This window comes from Narcine bancroftii, chromosome 1 (genome assembly GCF_036971445.1).
Source record: "Narcine bancroftii isolate sNarBan1 chromosome 1, sNarBan1.hap1, whole genome shotgun sequence".
In the NCBI taxonomy this organism is placed as follows: Eukaryota; Metazoa; Chordata; class Chondrichthyes; order Torpediniformes; family Narcinidae; genus Narcine; species Narcine bancroftii.
In genome coordinates, this window is record NC_091469.1 from 441,277,546 (window position 1) to 441,291,004 (window position 13,459).

General features: G+C 43.3%; 1 protein-coding gene across 2 annotated transcripts in view; it reads right to left on the minus strand.

The window, feature by feature from the left end:
- Positions 1-2,513: 2,513 nt before the first annotated feature.
- The window catches only part of ccny (cyclin Y), a 278,342-nt gene continuing 267,396 nt past the window's right edge, over positions 2,514-13,459 (minus strand). For both annotated transcript variants that reach the window (XM_069914412.1, XM_069914414.1), the window contains exon 10: positions 2,514-5,370. In XM_069914412.1, the coding sequence (XP_069770513.1) occupies positions 5,254-5,370 (117 nt within the window). In that variant the 3' untranslated portion in view covers positions 2,514-5,253. The remainder of the gene's footprint in view (positions 5,371-13,459) is intronic.

The window sequence follows — 13,459 nt, forward strand, 5'->3', positions numbered from 1 at the left end:
TTAACCAGTCCTTTGCAGTCCAAATACTTGTATATCCGATCTCTCAGAATACCCTCTGATAATTTACCTACTACTGATGTCAGGCTCACCGGCCTGTAATTTCCTGGTTTACTTTTGGAGCCCTTTTTAAACAACAGAACATGAGCCATCCATCAATCCTCCAGCATCACACCCAATAAAGTCCCAGTCTATTTTATAACTCTAGCTTAATGGTTCGCAACCTTTTTCTTTCTACTCACATACCACTTTAAGTATTCCCTATGCCATCAGGGTTCTGTGTTTAGTAAAGGATTGCTTAAGGTGGTATGTGAGTGGGAAGGAAAGATTGAGAATCAGTGCTCTAGACCCAATGGTTACTGAAATATTTTGCTTGAAAAAAATTGTCATTGGCCCATTTCCTTTGGAGTTATGAAACCATGCACATAACATGTCAATTAGGTACGATTAAAACAGTGGTTTTCAAACCATTTCTTTCCACTCACATACCATCTTAAGCAATCCCTTACTATTCACAGAGCACCTGTGGCATAGGGAATACTTAAAGTGGTGTGTGAGTGGAAAAAAAAAGGTTGAGAACCACTGTTCTAGCTCTTCAGTCCCAGTAACATCCTGATGAATCTCTTCTCTTTCCATCATTAATGACATCATTCCAAAAGCTAAGCAACCAGAACTGTACACGGTACCTCAAGTGTGGTCTCACCAAGGTCTTCCATCAGGCTGTCCCAATTTTGTAATCAACACTCTGCTCAATGAAGGCAAGCATGCCAATGTCCTTCTTCACCACCCTGTCCAGCTGAACCACCACTTTCAAGGAACTATAAACCTATAGCCCTTGGTCCTTCTGTTCTACAGGTCTCTACCATTTATTGTGTAAGCCCTGCCCTAGTTTGATTTACCAAAGTGCAACAACACCTCTTGACCCACATACACAACTGATCACTGTCCGTGAAACCACCAATTTTGATTATCATCTGCAAAAGTACTAATCTTGTGAATGTTGTTGTCATCCAAATCGTTAATATAATTGACAGTGAATCTAGCATTGACCTTTGCAACTGATCATTTCCCTCCAATTAGAGAAACAACCCTCACTACTACTGTCCGACTCTTTCCTCCAACCCAGTTTTGAATTGGACCACTCACCTTGCATCCCATGCAATTGAAGCTTCCACATTAACTTGTCGTATGGGACCTTGTCAGAGGCCTTGCTAAAGTCCATATAGATAACACCCATCACCCTGCCCTCATTAAATTAAGATGCAGCCACCACTCTTGGTGGTGCCCTTCCATCAATTCTTCTAATTTTCAGCTTTATAACCATGCTTCCCCTGGAACCCAAAATTTAGCATGAGGGTGTCTCATGATGATCATCAATCTTCTTGGACCTTCTTCTCTCAGATTTGTGAGACATGATCTCTCACGCACAAAACCATGCCACCTCCAACCCAAATGCTGGTAGATTCTGTCCCTCAAGAGACCCTTTCAGCAACTTTAATTTTCTCAATCCTGTCATTAGATTCATTGGCCTGTAGTTCCCCAAGTTGTCCATGCCACCTTTCTTAAATAATGGTACATTAACAGCCATACTCTGGGCTTCAGAAGCTTCATCTGTGGCCAAAAATGATGCAAACATCTCTGCAGGGGCCTCCACAATTTATTCCTGAGCTTCCCACAAGATCTGAGGATGCACTTAATCAGTCCCTGGAAACTGGCCCTATTTAAAGTGCTGTAAGACAAACACCGCGTCCCTAGTACTTCTTGCATGGTCTAAGATAATTCTCAAATGGGGGCCATATGCCACCACCCCCCCACAAAAGGGGCCACAGCACATTTGAGGGGTAAGGGAGGGTCAATGGACTGAAATCGTAAAATATTTTTGCTGTTTTTTTTAATGGAGTCAGTAGGAGGGAAGTACAGAAGAAATCAACTAAACTTGACTACTTCACAGGGAAGGTTACCCATAAATGTTGAGCAGTCCTAAGGGGGCCAATAGCCAAAAGAAAAAGTTGAATATGGCTGGTCTAAGATACTGCAAAACATTTGCTTTATTTCCTTGGATTTCATTATCTTTTCAACAGAACAGACTGATGAGAAATATTCATTTAAAATCATATCCATTTCCTGTAGCTTTTTCCCAAGTCACCTTGCTACTTCTAATACACCAGTAGAATCTCATGTGATTTTCCTTTCCTCTGCTTGCCAAGATCATCTCATGCCCTCTTTTTGTTCTCTTGATTTCACTGTTGTGAACCTATGCTTCTTGTAACCCACTGAGGGATTTGCTTGATATAGGCTGCCTAAATCTCATGTGTGCTTTTTCCTGACCAGTATCAATATTCCTCAGCATCTTTGGTTCCCTATACTTGGAGGCCTTCTCCTTCATGGTGTCCCTTAACTCTCCCTATCTCACCTTCAAAAGTCTGCCATTTGCCAGCTGTCACCTTACCTGCAATCCGCCTCTCCAATCAACCTCCGTGTTTTTGAAATATTTTTGAATAAGCACAAATATTACAAAAATTGGCACCTAACTTTATTAAAATAATCATTCACTCTCACAGTAATGGGAAGCAATGGGAAATCATCAAAGTTGACCCAAAATTCTATCCAGGGTGCAGCCCCTTGGCAAGTTATTGTATGTTTAAGCATGAGATTCAGTCCAGGACATCTGTTGGTATTGTGCAGTTTACCCACAGACAGTCTTTTGTATTTGGCAAAGTTGACCAACAAAAGGGAGATAAAAAGCCTTGTTTGAATTCACACAAAGAAACATAAAATGATCAATGCAATCCATTTTTTGGGTTTTACAAATTAAAAGTCAAACTGGAAAAAAATAACTGCAGCAAGTTTTATCACCACAAGAAACATAATTAAAATACATAATCAGTTTGTCACAAAGAAAGCTTTTATATTCCAACTAACCAAGGATCAAGGGAAATCTCTCTATACAGAGGTAGAGTCCAGTGCACATGGCTAAGATGAGAATCACCAGTCTAAACTAGACTGAGCCAGATTCTACTGAGACCACTTTACATGTTAAGTAAGCATCAGGACTGTATGTACATACATACAATAAATAGGTTATACAATCTTTAACAAGTTTAATAAATTTCACAAAAGTACACTTATACTTGGATAATTACAGTTTGTCAATGTTCATCTCATTAAAATTCACTCGCAGTTATCTTAACATGATGATTTTTCTCTCTAAAATACTTTGAAAACTGTATCAAAAAAACTAAATCAATGATTAAATTACTTAGGTTAAGGTTTTGGTCAAAATTGGTTTTGGGTTATACAAATGCATTTAATAATAAACACAACTATTTTATTTATCCTAATTTCTGCTCTCCTTTTCATCCACATTGACTTTTGCCAAGTTCCACAGATGCCCCATCTGCTTTTCTGCATCTCACTCCATTAATTTTCACACACACGATTGGGCAATCAGAAGCCAAGCCCAATCCATTGGGTGCCCAGAACAGTTACCGGGAAGTACAGTATATCTGTTTCAATTCCTTTTCACAGAATGCTGAAGCCAAACGGAGCACCTAAACGATCACTGAGATCTGCTAACTTGGCGAAGACCACAAACCCTGATCTGTACGGTGCAGATAACCCTCTGTGCAAATGTAGCAATGTAACCAACATTTTTTTTGCCATTTAATGGAATTTCCCCACAGACAGTTCACAACAGCTTCATATCATATGAATAAATCAGAATTTAAACCGATACATGAGCATTCTGCCTGAGTCGCTCACTCACAAACATATTGGTATTAATTTTCCCTCTCCTTAGAAACACCTTGAGTTCCCTCAGGATGGCACACTGTTTTCAATGGAGATACTTTGTCCTTCATATGCAGCCAAAACTTTCTGTGAACAGCTACGAGGAGTTTTATCTGGTGCTTCAGTTTCAATTGGAGTCCCAGCCTACAATTATGTCTCATGTAGAGCACAATTTATAGATCCACATTAAATGAAAATTGTGTGCTAGGAACATAGCAATGTTATTAACTGGAATTTGAGTATCTAGACTGGAATTTGGGTGAGGCAGACTTACCTGGAATCATACAACAGAATTTCTGCAGAACATCAGAAGAGGGCACCGTTGAGTTCATGAAATCAAGCCCTTACAAAGAGTGTGTCTGATCTGCTCAAACCCTCTGCATTTGCAGTGACAAATCTACGACAAACTAGTTCTATATGTGATGTAACAAACAGTGTTGAAAGGCAAAAGGAAATTATAAAATCAAGAAATTAGGAAGGTGAATAATTCTGGTTTATAATAATAGAGACACGAATGCTGTACATTTGCAAAACATCAATGTGAAATTAACCTTCAAGTCTATCCATAAAATGATGAGCAATGGTATTCGAATGTAGATCTAGGCAAAACCCTGTGCTACTAGACCGTCTGCAATGTGCGTAGAGGTCCACTGCAAGAACACCAAAAACTATGATAAAAATGATCAACAATGTTGTCTTGTGGAAAATATCGTGATTTTGACCAAGAGAGCCTGCTGTAAGATGTTTTAGATGAGCATGTGGAAACAATTGCACGAGAGCAGCGTCTGTCTACCATGGCTTCTTGCAGAACTGAAAAGATGCATGGATTTGCCTCCTCTGGGGGTCGGCTCTTTCTGCCTTTGCGGGGGTGGGGGGGGGTTGGTATGAAAGCAATTAATCAAAAATACATCAAAAGCACACCTTTAAAATTGATCTTGAAACACAGCAGATCAATCGGTGACTATTCTGCCATGGCACGAGTGGTTCACCATTCACACACTCATGAAAATATTAACCATGAGTTTACCAGGTTTAGAATAAATTAACCTAATATACCTGTGCTCACAAACTGCTTCAGCTGTGTATTGAAAGCAAAACTCTTACTTATCTTTTCCTTGCAATTAGACCAACTTTTAAAGATGAAAATTTTTGTCCAGTTTTCTGCCTCCATATCCTCTTTTCTATTCATGACTGTGGCCCTTGTTAAAGCCCATATTGGGGGGTGGGGAATGGGGTGAGGTCGGGGGTGCAGTTGAGAGGCAGTGAAGATGCTCAAAATGAAAAGTTCTTTCTCATAAATTCATAGTTTTCTTTTCTCAAATGAGATTTTCCATTTTCCTGTGCTACACAAGATGGAGGCACTGTGAAGGCATCAAGCCGAAGTCTTATAAAGTCACTTGTTTTTCTTTCCCCCAGACAAAAACTGGATGGATGACAGCATATGTATTTGAGCAAAGCCGCCCTGTGTTAAGGAATGATGGCCGGAGACCATCGAATCACAGTCAGATTGTCTGCACTGGCTGAGCGCTTCCGGGCAGATTTCCTGACATCCTTGTACTTGTCCTCACATAGTCGGGCTAGTGCCTGGAGAAAAATTCACAAAGTGATAGAGGTTAAATGTGCAATAAACTGGAAATGAGAAAGAAAATACAATATTGGAATGTGGGGAGTCACAGGCTTCGTTTTCCATTTATAGATATCTTTTACAGAAGGTCATTTCAATCAGGCAGAACCAGAGCTGACGCACTTACTAACAATTTGTGCGGCTTTTGACCTTTCAAAGCCATACCTTTCGTCCTTTTGTGATTTAATTGTCCGTTGACAAAATTTACTGAATAAATATGTTCATTTGCACATCAAGAAGGTTAATCATCGTCAATGCCTGGCTTGCAAGTCACATATTAAATACGTAAACAGAAGTCAAGTTCAAGCCTATAATTGGTGGGGACAGCTGTGAACATTTAATTATGTAATTTTCATGTTGGTTATATTTTCAACAACTTCAGAAGACCAAAATCCATCTTTTAAGCAATGCAACAAGTAAAACAGCATACATGAAAAGGAATGGATATTTGACAAACTTTAACTTGTTGGTAAAAGATTTATGTCCTGGGCTCTTAAGGAAGAAGACCTTAAGCTACAACATAAAAGCACTCACTTTAATTTGTTTACTCAAATATGCTGGAGAAATTCAGCAGGTTATGCAGCATCTTACCTTTTGACATACAAGCATGGCTTGGATAGGTACATGGATGGGAGGGGTATGGAGAGATGTGGTCTGAGTGCAGATCAGTGGGTCTAGGCAGAATAGTCTGGCACTGACTAGAAGGGATGAAAGGGCTGTTTCTGTGCTGAAGTGCTCTATAACTCTCTGTAGGAAGTAATGGGTGACCAATGTTTTGAGCCTGAGCCTTTCCCAAAAGTATGAGCTAAGAACAATCAGTGGCCCAAATAAAAAGGTGAAGGGAGGAAGTGGTTGGAGAAGAGGAAGTAAGGGGAAGGATGAGGAGCACCGGCTAACAGGTGAGAGGGTGTTATATGTGTATTGCGGAGGATCGCGTGACTTTCCTCTCTGGTACCTTGTGGATTGTGGAGGACCACATGACCTCTCTGTCTGGAACCAAGTCAGAAGTTGCATCACCTGCCAGTCAAGGTTGAACCATAGAATTGTTTGGCAGTACATAGCATTGAGTTTTCTACCCCCCCTCCCCTCGTTAGTACAGGGAGCTGGGAGTGTGTGTTTAAATCCCTGTTTTGTTAGTAACCGTCTATTAGTTAACACTGAGCTGTACTCTGAGGTACAGGGATCGGGAGTATGTTTGGAGGTCCCTGTCTGTGAGGGTGTACTGGTGCTGGAGAATGAGGGAGGGTAAGCAGCATCGAGGACCTTGTGTCCGATGTGCCTGCTTACACCATTATAGTTTTTGTCTTGTACCGTGCAGAAAATAGGTAGCCACTGGGATCGAGTCCAACCTGGAATAGCTATTTGTCTATTAAGTAGTGAGTGTGATTAAGTATCATTTGATGTCTTCCCCTGTTTGATTCCCGAGTCTACAATAAAGTTACCTCTGATTGTGATACTTGGGTCCAGACTCGTCCCTCTGTGAACCCACCAAACCTGATTCTACTCCCAACACAAGGGGATAGAAGATAAAAGCTCGGAAGTCGAGGGGGGAGGTTAGCTTTCTGATAGGAGATGAGAGGGAAGGGGGTTGGGAGCTGGAGGAAAGGAGACAGAGGGATAGGGAAAGAGACTCGGGGGGGGGGGGGGTGGAATTAATGGAAATTGGATGTCGACTGGTTGGAGAGTGCCCAGATGGAAAACAAGGTGGGGTTCCTCCAAGTTTTGGCTGTGCATGATATGCCAGTGTGGAAATGGTGTGTGGAAGTAAAATGGTTGGCCACTATGAGGTCCCTGTTATTGCAGTGGACAGAGTGAAGGTGCTCAACAAAACAATCTTCCAGTCTGTGTCCAGTCTCTTCAATGTAAAGGATACACTGGAAACACTGTATGCAGTAGACCCCTGCAGATACACAAGTGAAGGGTGGCTGCACATGGAAGGACTGTTTGGGGTCCTGAATCATGGTAAGGGAGAAGTTGTGGGTACAAGTTTACATAAGTGTAGCACAGGTGACCATGATGGTGAGGAGTGAGGGGCTCTGTGGCTGAAGAACACATGCAGGCGGTGAGCTATTGCCAACTCGTATGTGAGGAACCACACAGGATTCAGACTGCTGGTGATTTGAGGTCAAAGGACTCACAACAGGCTGCAGGAGACTGGCTCATGAGAATCAGATATCGGAACTGGGATTCAAGAGGGTGCCGTGCAAGAATGAAAGGCCCTGGGCCCTGAAAGCTTTGTCATTGTGTTGAAGGATCTGGGCTTGGGTTGCCAATGGTTTGAACTGAACTGGAGTCTTGTGTGGCTGCAGGAGTGCTGGAGACGAATCCACGGGCAGTCAGTGATTCTGAGGGGACACCCTTTTGCTTCACTCTCTCTGACTGTAAGGGACACTGAGTTATGGTAATGGCGAATCTTTATTTGCCTTACATCAGACTAAAGGCAATTTTGTGTAATATTACATTTCCGTTTTATTTCATGGCAATAAATAGCATCTGATCTGAATTTTTTTTGAAAACTTTATTTTAATTTTGTGGTCAAACAAGTATCAAGAATTAGAGATGAATTAGGACCGACCATGATGTTACCAGAGGGCAGTGAAATGGAGATACTGATTTGAAGGGGGGAACACGAGGAAGTTGGGAACACGAGGAAGTTTACATCAATAATCTACTCCTTACTTCATTTGGACACTCCGAAGCGGGAATTATATAAATCAAAACAAGGATGGGAATCAGACTCAAATACTTGTATTGATGATAAGAATTGGTCCGACTTTTGTCAGGATTGCATGACCAATACAACCATTAAGGTATAGATTGGCGGAATATAATTTTTTGCAATAGCTATATCTTACCCCACAGAAGTTGCATAAATTAAATTTTAATATATCTGATATATGTTTTAGATGCGGGGAAGAAACCTTTTTACACTCCACCTGGTCATACTCTAAAGTGAAACCATTTTGGGAAAATTTAAGAATTTTATTAGACCAGATTATTGGGAAACAATTGCCACAAATTGTTTCTCCTTGGAAATATTGTGGACATAAGACCCAAAATGAGGGTGACCAAGTTCCAATTAGACTTTCTTAAAATTGCATTTGCAGCGGCTAGAAAATGTATTGCAGTTACTTGGAAATCTGATCTGATTTCTTGTTTCGCATCTGCTTCTAGGATGATGTCCTCCTCCTTCAAAAAATATGGCTTCCCCTCTACTGCCATCAATTCAGCCCTTACCCGCATCGCCTCTATTTCCAGCACATCTGCCCTAGCCCTCTCCACCCCGCGATGTAATAAGAACACGGTTCCTCTTGTCCTCACCGACATGATAAGGGAATTAGGTTCATCATGTCAACTATATACTCACCGTGATTTCATACTTCTCAATTAAATATTCTTTCAGTTTCTGCTCCAATCCTAATCTGCCTATTACAGTAATTATTGAAGTGTATATCTAGCCAGTAAGTGATGACTATTCAAATGTGGTGGCAGATTAGAACTGTAGGTCATTCTTCATCAGGATCATTAGATTTCTTCCCCCAAATCAACAATATGCATGAGAATACAAGTACAAAGAAAATAGAAAAATAGAGAAAAAAAGTGTTCAGAAAAATAGAGGCAAGAGTAGATCACTCAGTCTCTCATGCCTGCCCCACTATTCCAGATGACCTTGGTTGATCTGTCCCTGGCCATATATTCCCTTCTATACTAGATCCCCCTGGGAATTCCACAATCTTTCAAAACTTTCCTCTTTCAATACTTCTTATAATCTGGCCAACCCAACCCTCCAAAGCACAGAATTCCAGAGATTCAACACCCCCTGCAAATGGGAGTACCAACTCACTTCAGATTAATTGTCCATGGTCCTAATTTTGTCCCACCTTACCGCAAGATTCTTCGATTCGTGGAAACATCACAACATTGAACTTGTCACGGCCTCCCAGCATCTAATATGCCTCACAATGTTGTGCTAACCCATATATCCATCCATGGCCCATCCCTTCACAAGTGAAAATGAACATGGTGCCTTGTAGCTTTTCAGCTTTGGGCACTGTGTGCTGGGGCAAGGACTTGGAGGCGAGTGCTTACCGAGGTCAAATGCCTCCCTCTGGGTCCCACGCCACTGACGGAGTGCGAGGCACGACAGCCAGAGCGACGTGGGATTGCCCCTCAGTGGTTTGTTTCAAGACTGTACTCGCTGGCCATTGTCCTTACGGATCTTTTGCCCACCGAGTTTGCTGCTTCAGACCGCAAGGGAAACTGTTTCCCGCGCTCTGTCACAGCTGTCAGCCCCTGCTGCCAGACTCACATGTGCTATTTGCCCATAGCTGCGGCCCTTTCCAGGTACTGACGGCTGGGCTAGCCGAGCCCGGGGATTTGAAGTCAGAGTTACCTTCTCCTAGCTTTTGCCTAAAGAGGCAAAACCTGCAAGACACCAGATGGTTTGAATTCAGAGTTTGCCGTCTCTTAGCCTTTGCTTAAAGAGGCTTTGCCCACAAGGCAGTGGGTGGGATCCAAGAAAGGTCTTCCAGAGCATCGCAGTTCAGCTGCAGGATGCTGCCGACTCCCCAGTGTTGATCCAGTCTTGGTTGGCCAGGCTGGCGATGGCGAAGATCTCACTGGGCTGGCGGGGCCAGACAGGGGCAACTTATGGACGGCTGGTGGCGGTGGTCCGGGCCTCCTGGCCGGCTGGCTGATGCACAGCTTGGAGGAGATGGGGGAGCTTGATGGGCTTCCAAGAGGTGATAGCGGCCCCGGGCCCGGCACTATCCAACTCGCCGCTCGAGTCAAACCGGCCAGAGCTGGAGGAAGGGCCATGACCATGAGGAAGCTGGGGGAGGTCACGCCTCCATGCCAAGATAACAGCCTCTGGTAGACAGAAGCCTTGGGCAAGTCCAGGTACACAGCGCAGCACAGTACCGAGTACAGCCTCTCCTCCAAATTGTTCTCGCCAGCACCAGTGATCTACCAAAAAAAAACTAAATCCTCCCAACCAAATACCCTTCTATTTTTCTTTCATCCATGTGCCTATCTTAAATACCCTTTTTGTTCCAGGCTCTCTGTGTAAAAATCAACTCCTGATGTCTCTCCTAAACTTTGCTCCCTTCACTTTGAACAGATGTTGCCTGGCATTTGCTACTCCCACCCTGGGCAAAGGTGCTGACTATCTACCTTATCTATGCTTCTCAGAATCTTGTAGGCCTCTATTAAGTCACCTCTCATCCTTCTTTGCTCCAAGGAGAAAAGCCCAGGCTCAGCTAACCTTGCCTCATTAGTCATATTTTCCAATCCAAGCCACATTGTAGTAAATCTTCTCTGCACCTGCTCCACATCCTTCCCATAATGAGGTGACCTGAACTAAACACAATATTTGGCAATCAAGATTTCACTTTTGCACAGTCATTTGGAATTTGATCCTATGACAACTTTCCAATGATTTAATACTGCTGCTTAATAATAAACCAGAATCCCTTGGACCAGTTACACACTCTTCAGTAATTTACTAAAATGCATGTTGACAGTTCTAGCGACTGGTTTCGAATCCAGTGCTGTCTGCAAGGAGCTTGTTTGCTTTCCCCGTGTCTGCGTGCGGTTCCTCCAGCTGCTCCAGTTTCCAGTTTCAAAAATGTAGGTTAATTTGGGTGAAATTGGGCAGCAAGGGTTTCAAGTGGCCGGAACCGGCTTCTACCATGCTGTGAATAAAATTTTTATCTTCCGAATCACTTTTTTTTACATATAATCTGAGTAATGATCCACTCACAGTTAAATTCACTTCAATCATCAATAGTAATACAAAGGCAAAGGATAAAATTCTACAGGAATTCTACAGAAAATAAGGGGAGAAGGCCAAGGGTAGGATTCAAAGTGCCAATCTGGTGTCTTGCTATTCATCCTTATTTTATCAAGTTCATTTGCCACCTGATTTTACCAGTACAACCTGATGAAACAGCATTCTCCGGTCAATGGTGCAGAATAGTGAAGAATACGTGTACTGACATAAAACACATACAACAATGCATATACCAGTACATATGTAATTTATTAAAATAAAATTTGTAACAAATAGTAGAGTCACACTCGTTCAGGAGTCTCGCTGGCCGTGGGAAGAAACTGTTCCTCAACCTACTGGTTCTAACTCTGACGCTCTTGTGTCTATTTCCCAATGGGAGGAGCTTGAAGATGCAGTGTGTAGGATGGTAGGGATCGTCCCTGATTTTACCAGCCCTCTTTAAACACCAATCCCAGTAAATCCCATCAATAGGGCAAAAGTTGACCCCAGTAATCCTCTCTGTCTCTTTTATGGATTAACCTCTGATCTGATGCTCTAGAGCACACATGTCAAACACTGGCCCGCGGGCCAAATTTGGCCCGCAATATAATTATATTTGGCCCGCAAGATCATATTAAATATATATTAGAGTTGGCCCGCTGGCCGCCGCGCCAGTATAGCGCATGCACACTGAAGGTGAAAATGAAGACGCCGGAGGTGTGGAGGGATCTCAGAGTCCCGAATCCCGGGGATCGGAGCGCCGCACTCAGCCCGCTCGGCTCCCGGACACACAGACGCGGCTGGAGTTGGGGACCATCCTTGCTGGGTCTGCGCTTCAGCGGCGACGCCGGACCGAACGTCTCATTGGCGATGCCTTCCCCCTCGCTCCGTGCGCGGCGGACCCTGCCTCCCGCTCCTTTTGTTGGAGACGAGCCCGGCGCCGTGAGATCGCAGTTTAATCCCTCTCCAACCATGGGAGGGGGGTGGGAGCAACACGCTCTTCTCAGCCAATTCCTCCACCGCCCCGGACGCCGGCGTTTCAACAGGGGATTCGGGTGCCTTCGTCAGGCGACCGACCTGTTGGTCCAAGACAAGGGGAGAGCATACAAACTCCACACAGACAGCACCTGAACTCGGGTGAACGTGGAGCTGCGACCCCACATTCCACATCAGGACTGTGTGTAAGATTGGGAGCAGTGAGACGGAAGCTTATTTTGTTCCTGTGATTTAAGCCTTTCTTGGGGTGGGGGGGGGGGGTCCTTCTCTGACCACTTGCCTAACAATTAACCTAATCAGATGTGGAGTTACCACAATACAACAGTTCTCAACCTTTTTCTTTCCACTCGCGTCCCTGTGTCATTGGTGCTCTGTGATTAGTAAGGCATTGCTTAAGGTGGTCTGTGGGTGGAAAGAAAAAGTTTGAAGACCACTGCTTTAATCATCCCTCATTGACTCGTCATGTGCACGGTTTCAGAACGCTAAAGGAAATGGGCCAATGACAATGACAATGAAAGAGTTTATCCAAAACTATTATTAAACATTTATTTTAATAAGAAAAAGTTTAACATTACATATGTTGAAAGAAGAGAAAACATGAAGATGTTGTTGAAAATTTTCAATAAATATTTAGTTCAGTCTTCGACTTAGTCCAAGTTTTTAATTTTGGCCCTCAGTGAATTTGAGTTTGACACCCCTGCTCTAGAGCAACCATACCACACTGTGAAGCAACTAGCCAGGACATCACCAATTGAGCTCCTGTAGAAAGTTGACACAATGGTGCCGGTAGCTTTGCCCACCTCAGCCTTCTAAGTTTCACCTTCCTGACAATTGAGGAGATGCTGAGTGTCCAGGTGAGGTCACTTCTTAAGTGGACTCTGAGGAACTTAGTGCTCTCCACTGTCTCCACTACTGAGCTATTAATGTGCAGTGGAGGCTGGTTGTTCCTGGTCGTCCTGAAGACTACTATCATCTTCTTTGTCTTGCCCCCATTGAGTTGTCATTCTCATATCATTTCTCAAAATTTTCCACCTCTTCTCTGTATTCAGACTCATCGTTGTTCTTGCTGTGTCATGTGCAAACTTGATGGTTCTCTTTGAGCTGGATCTGGTGTTGCAGTTGTGGGTCAGTACTGTGAACAGGAATGGGCTGAGCTCACAGGCCTGAGGTATGTCAGTGTTCAGTGTGATGGTGGTCTACTTTCTGCTGCCAACTAGACTGACTTTGGTATTTCTGTTAGGAAGTCCAAGAATCCAGTTACAGAGAAGTGTGTTGAGGACAGC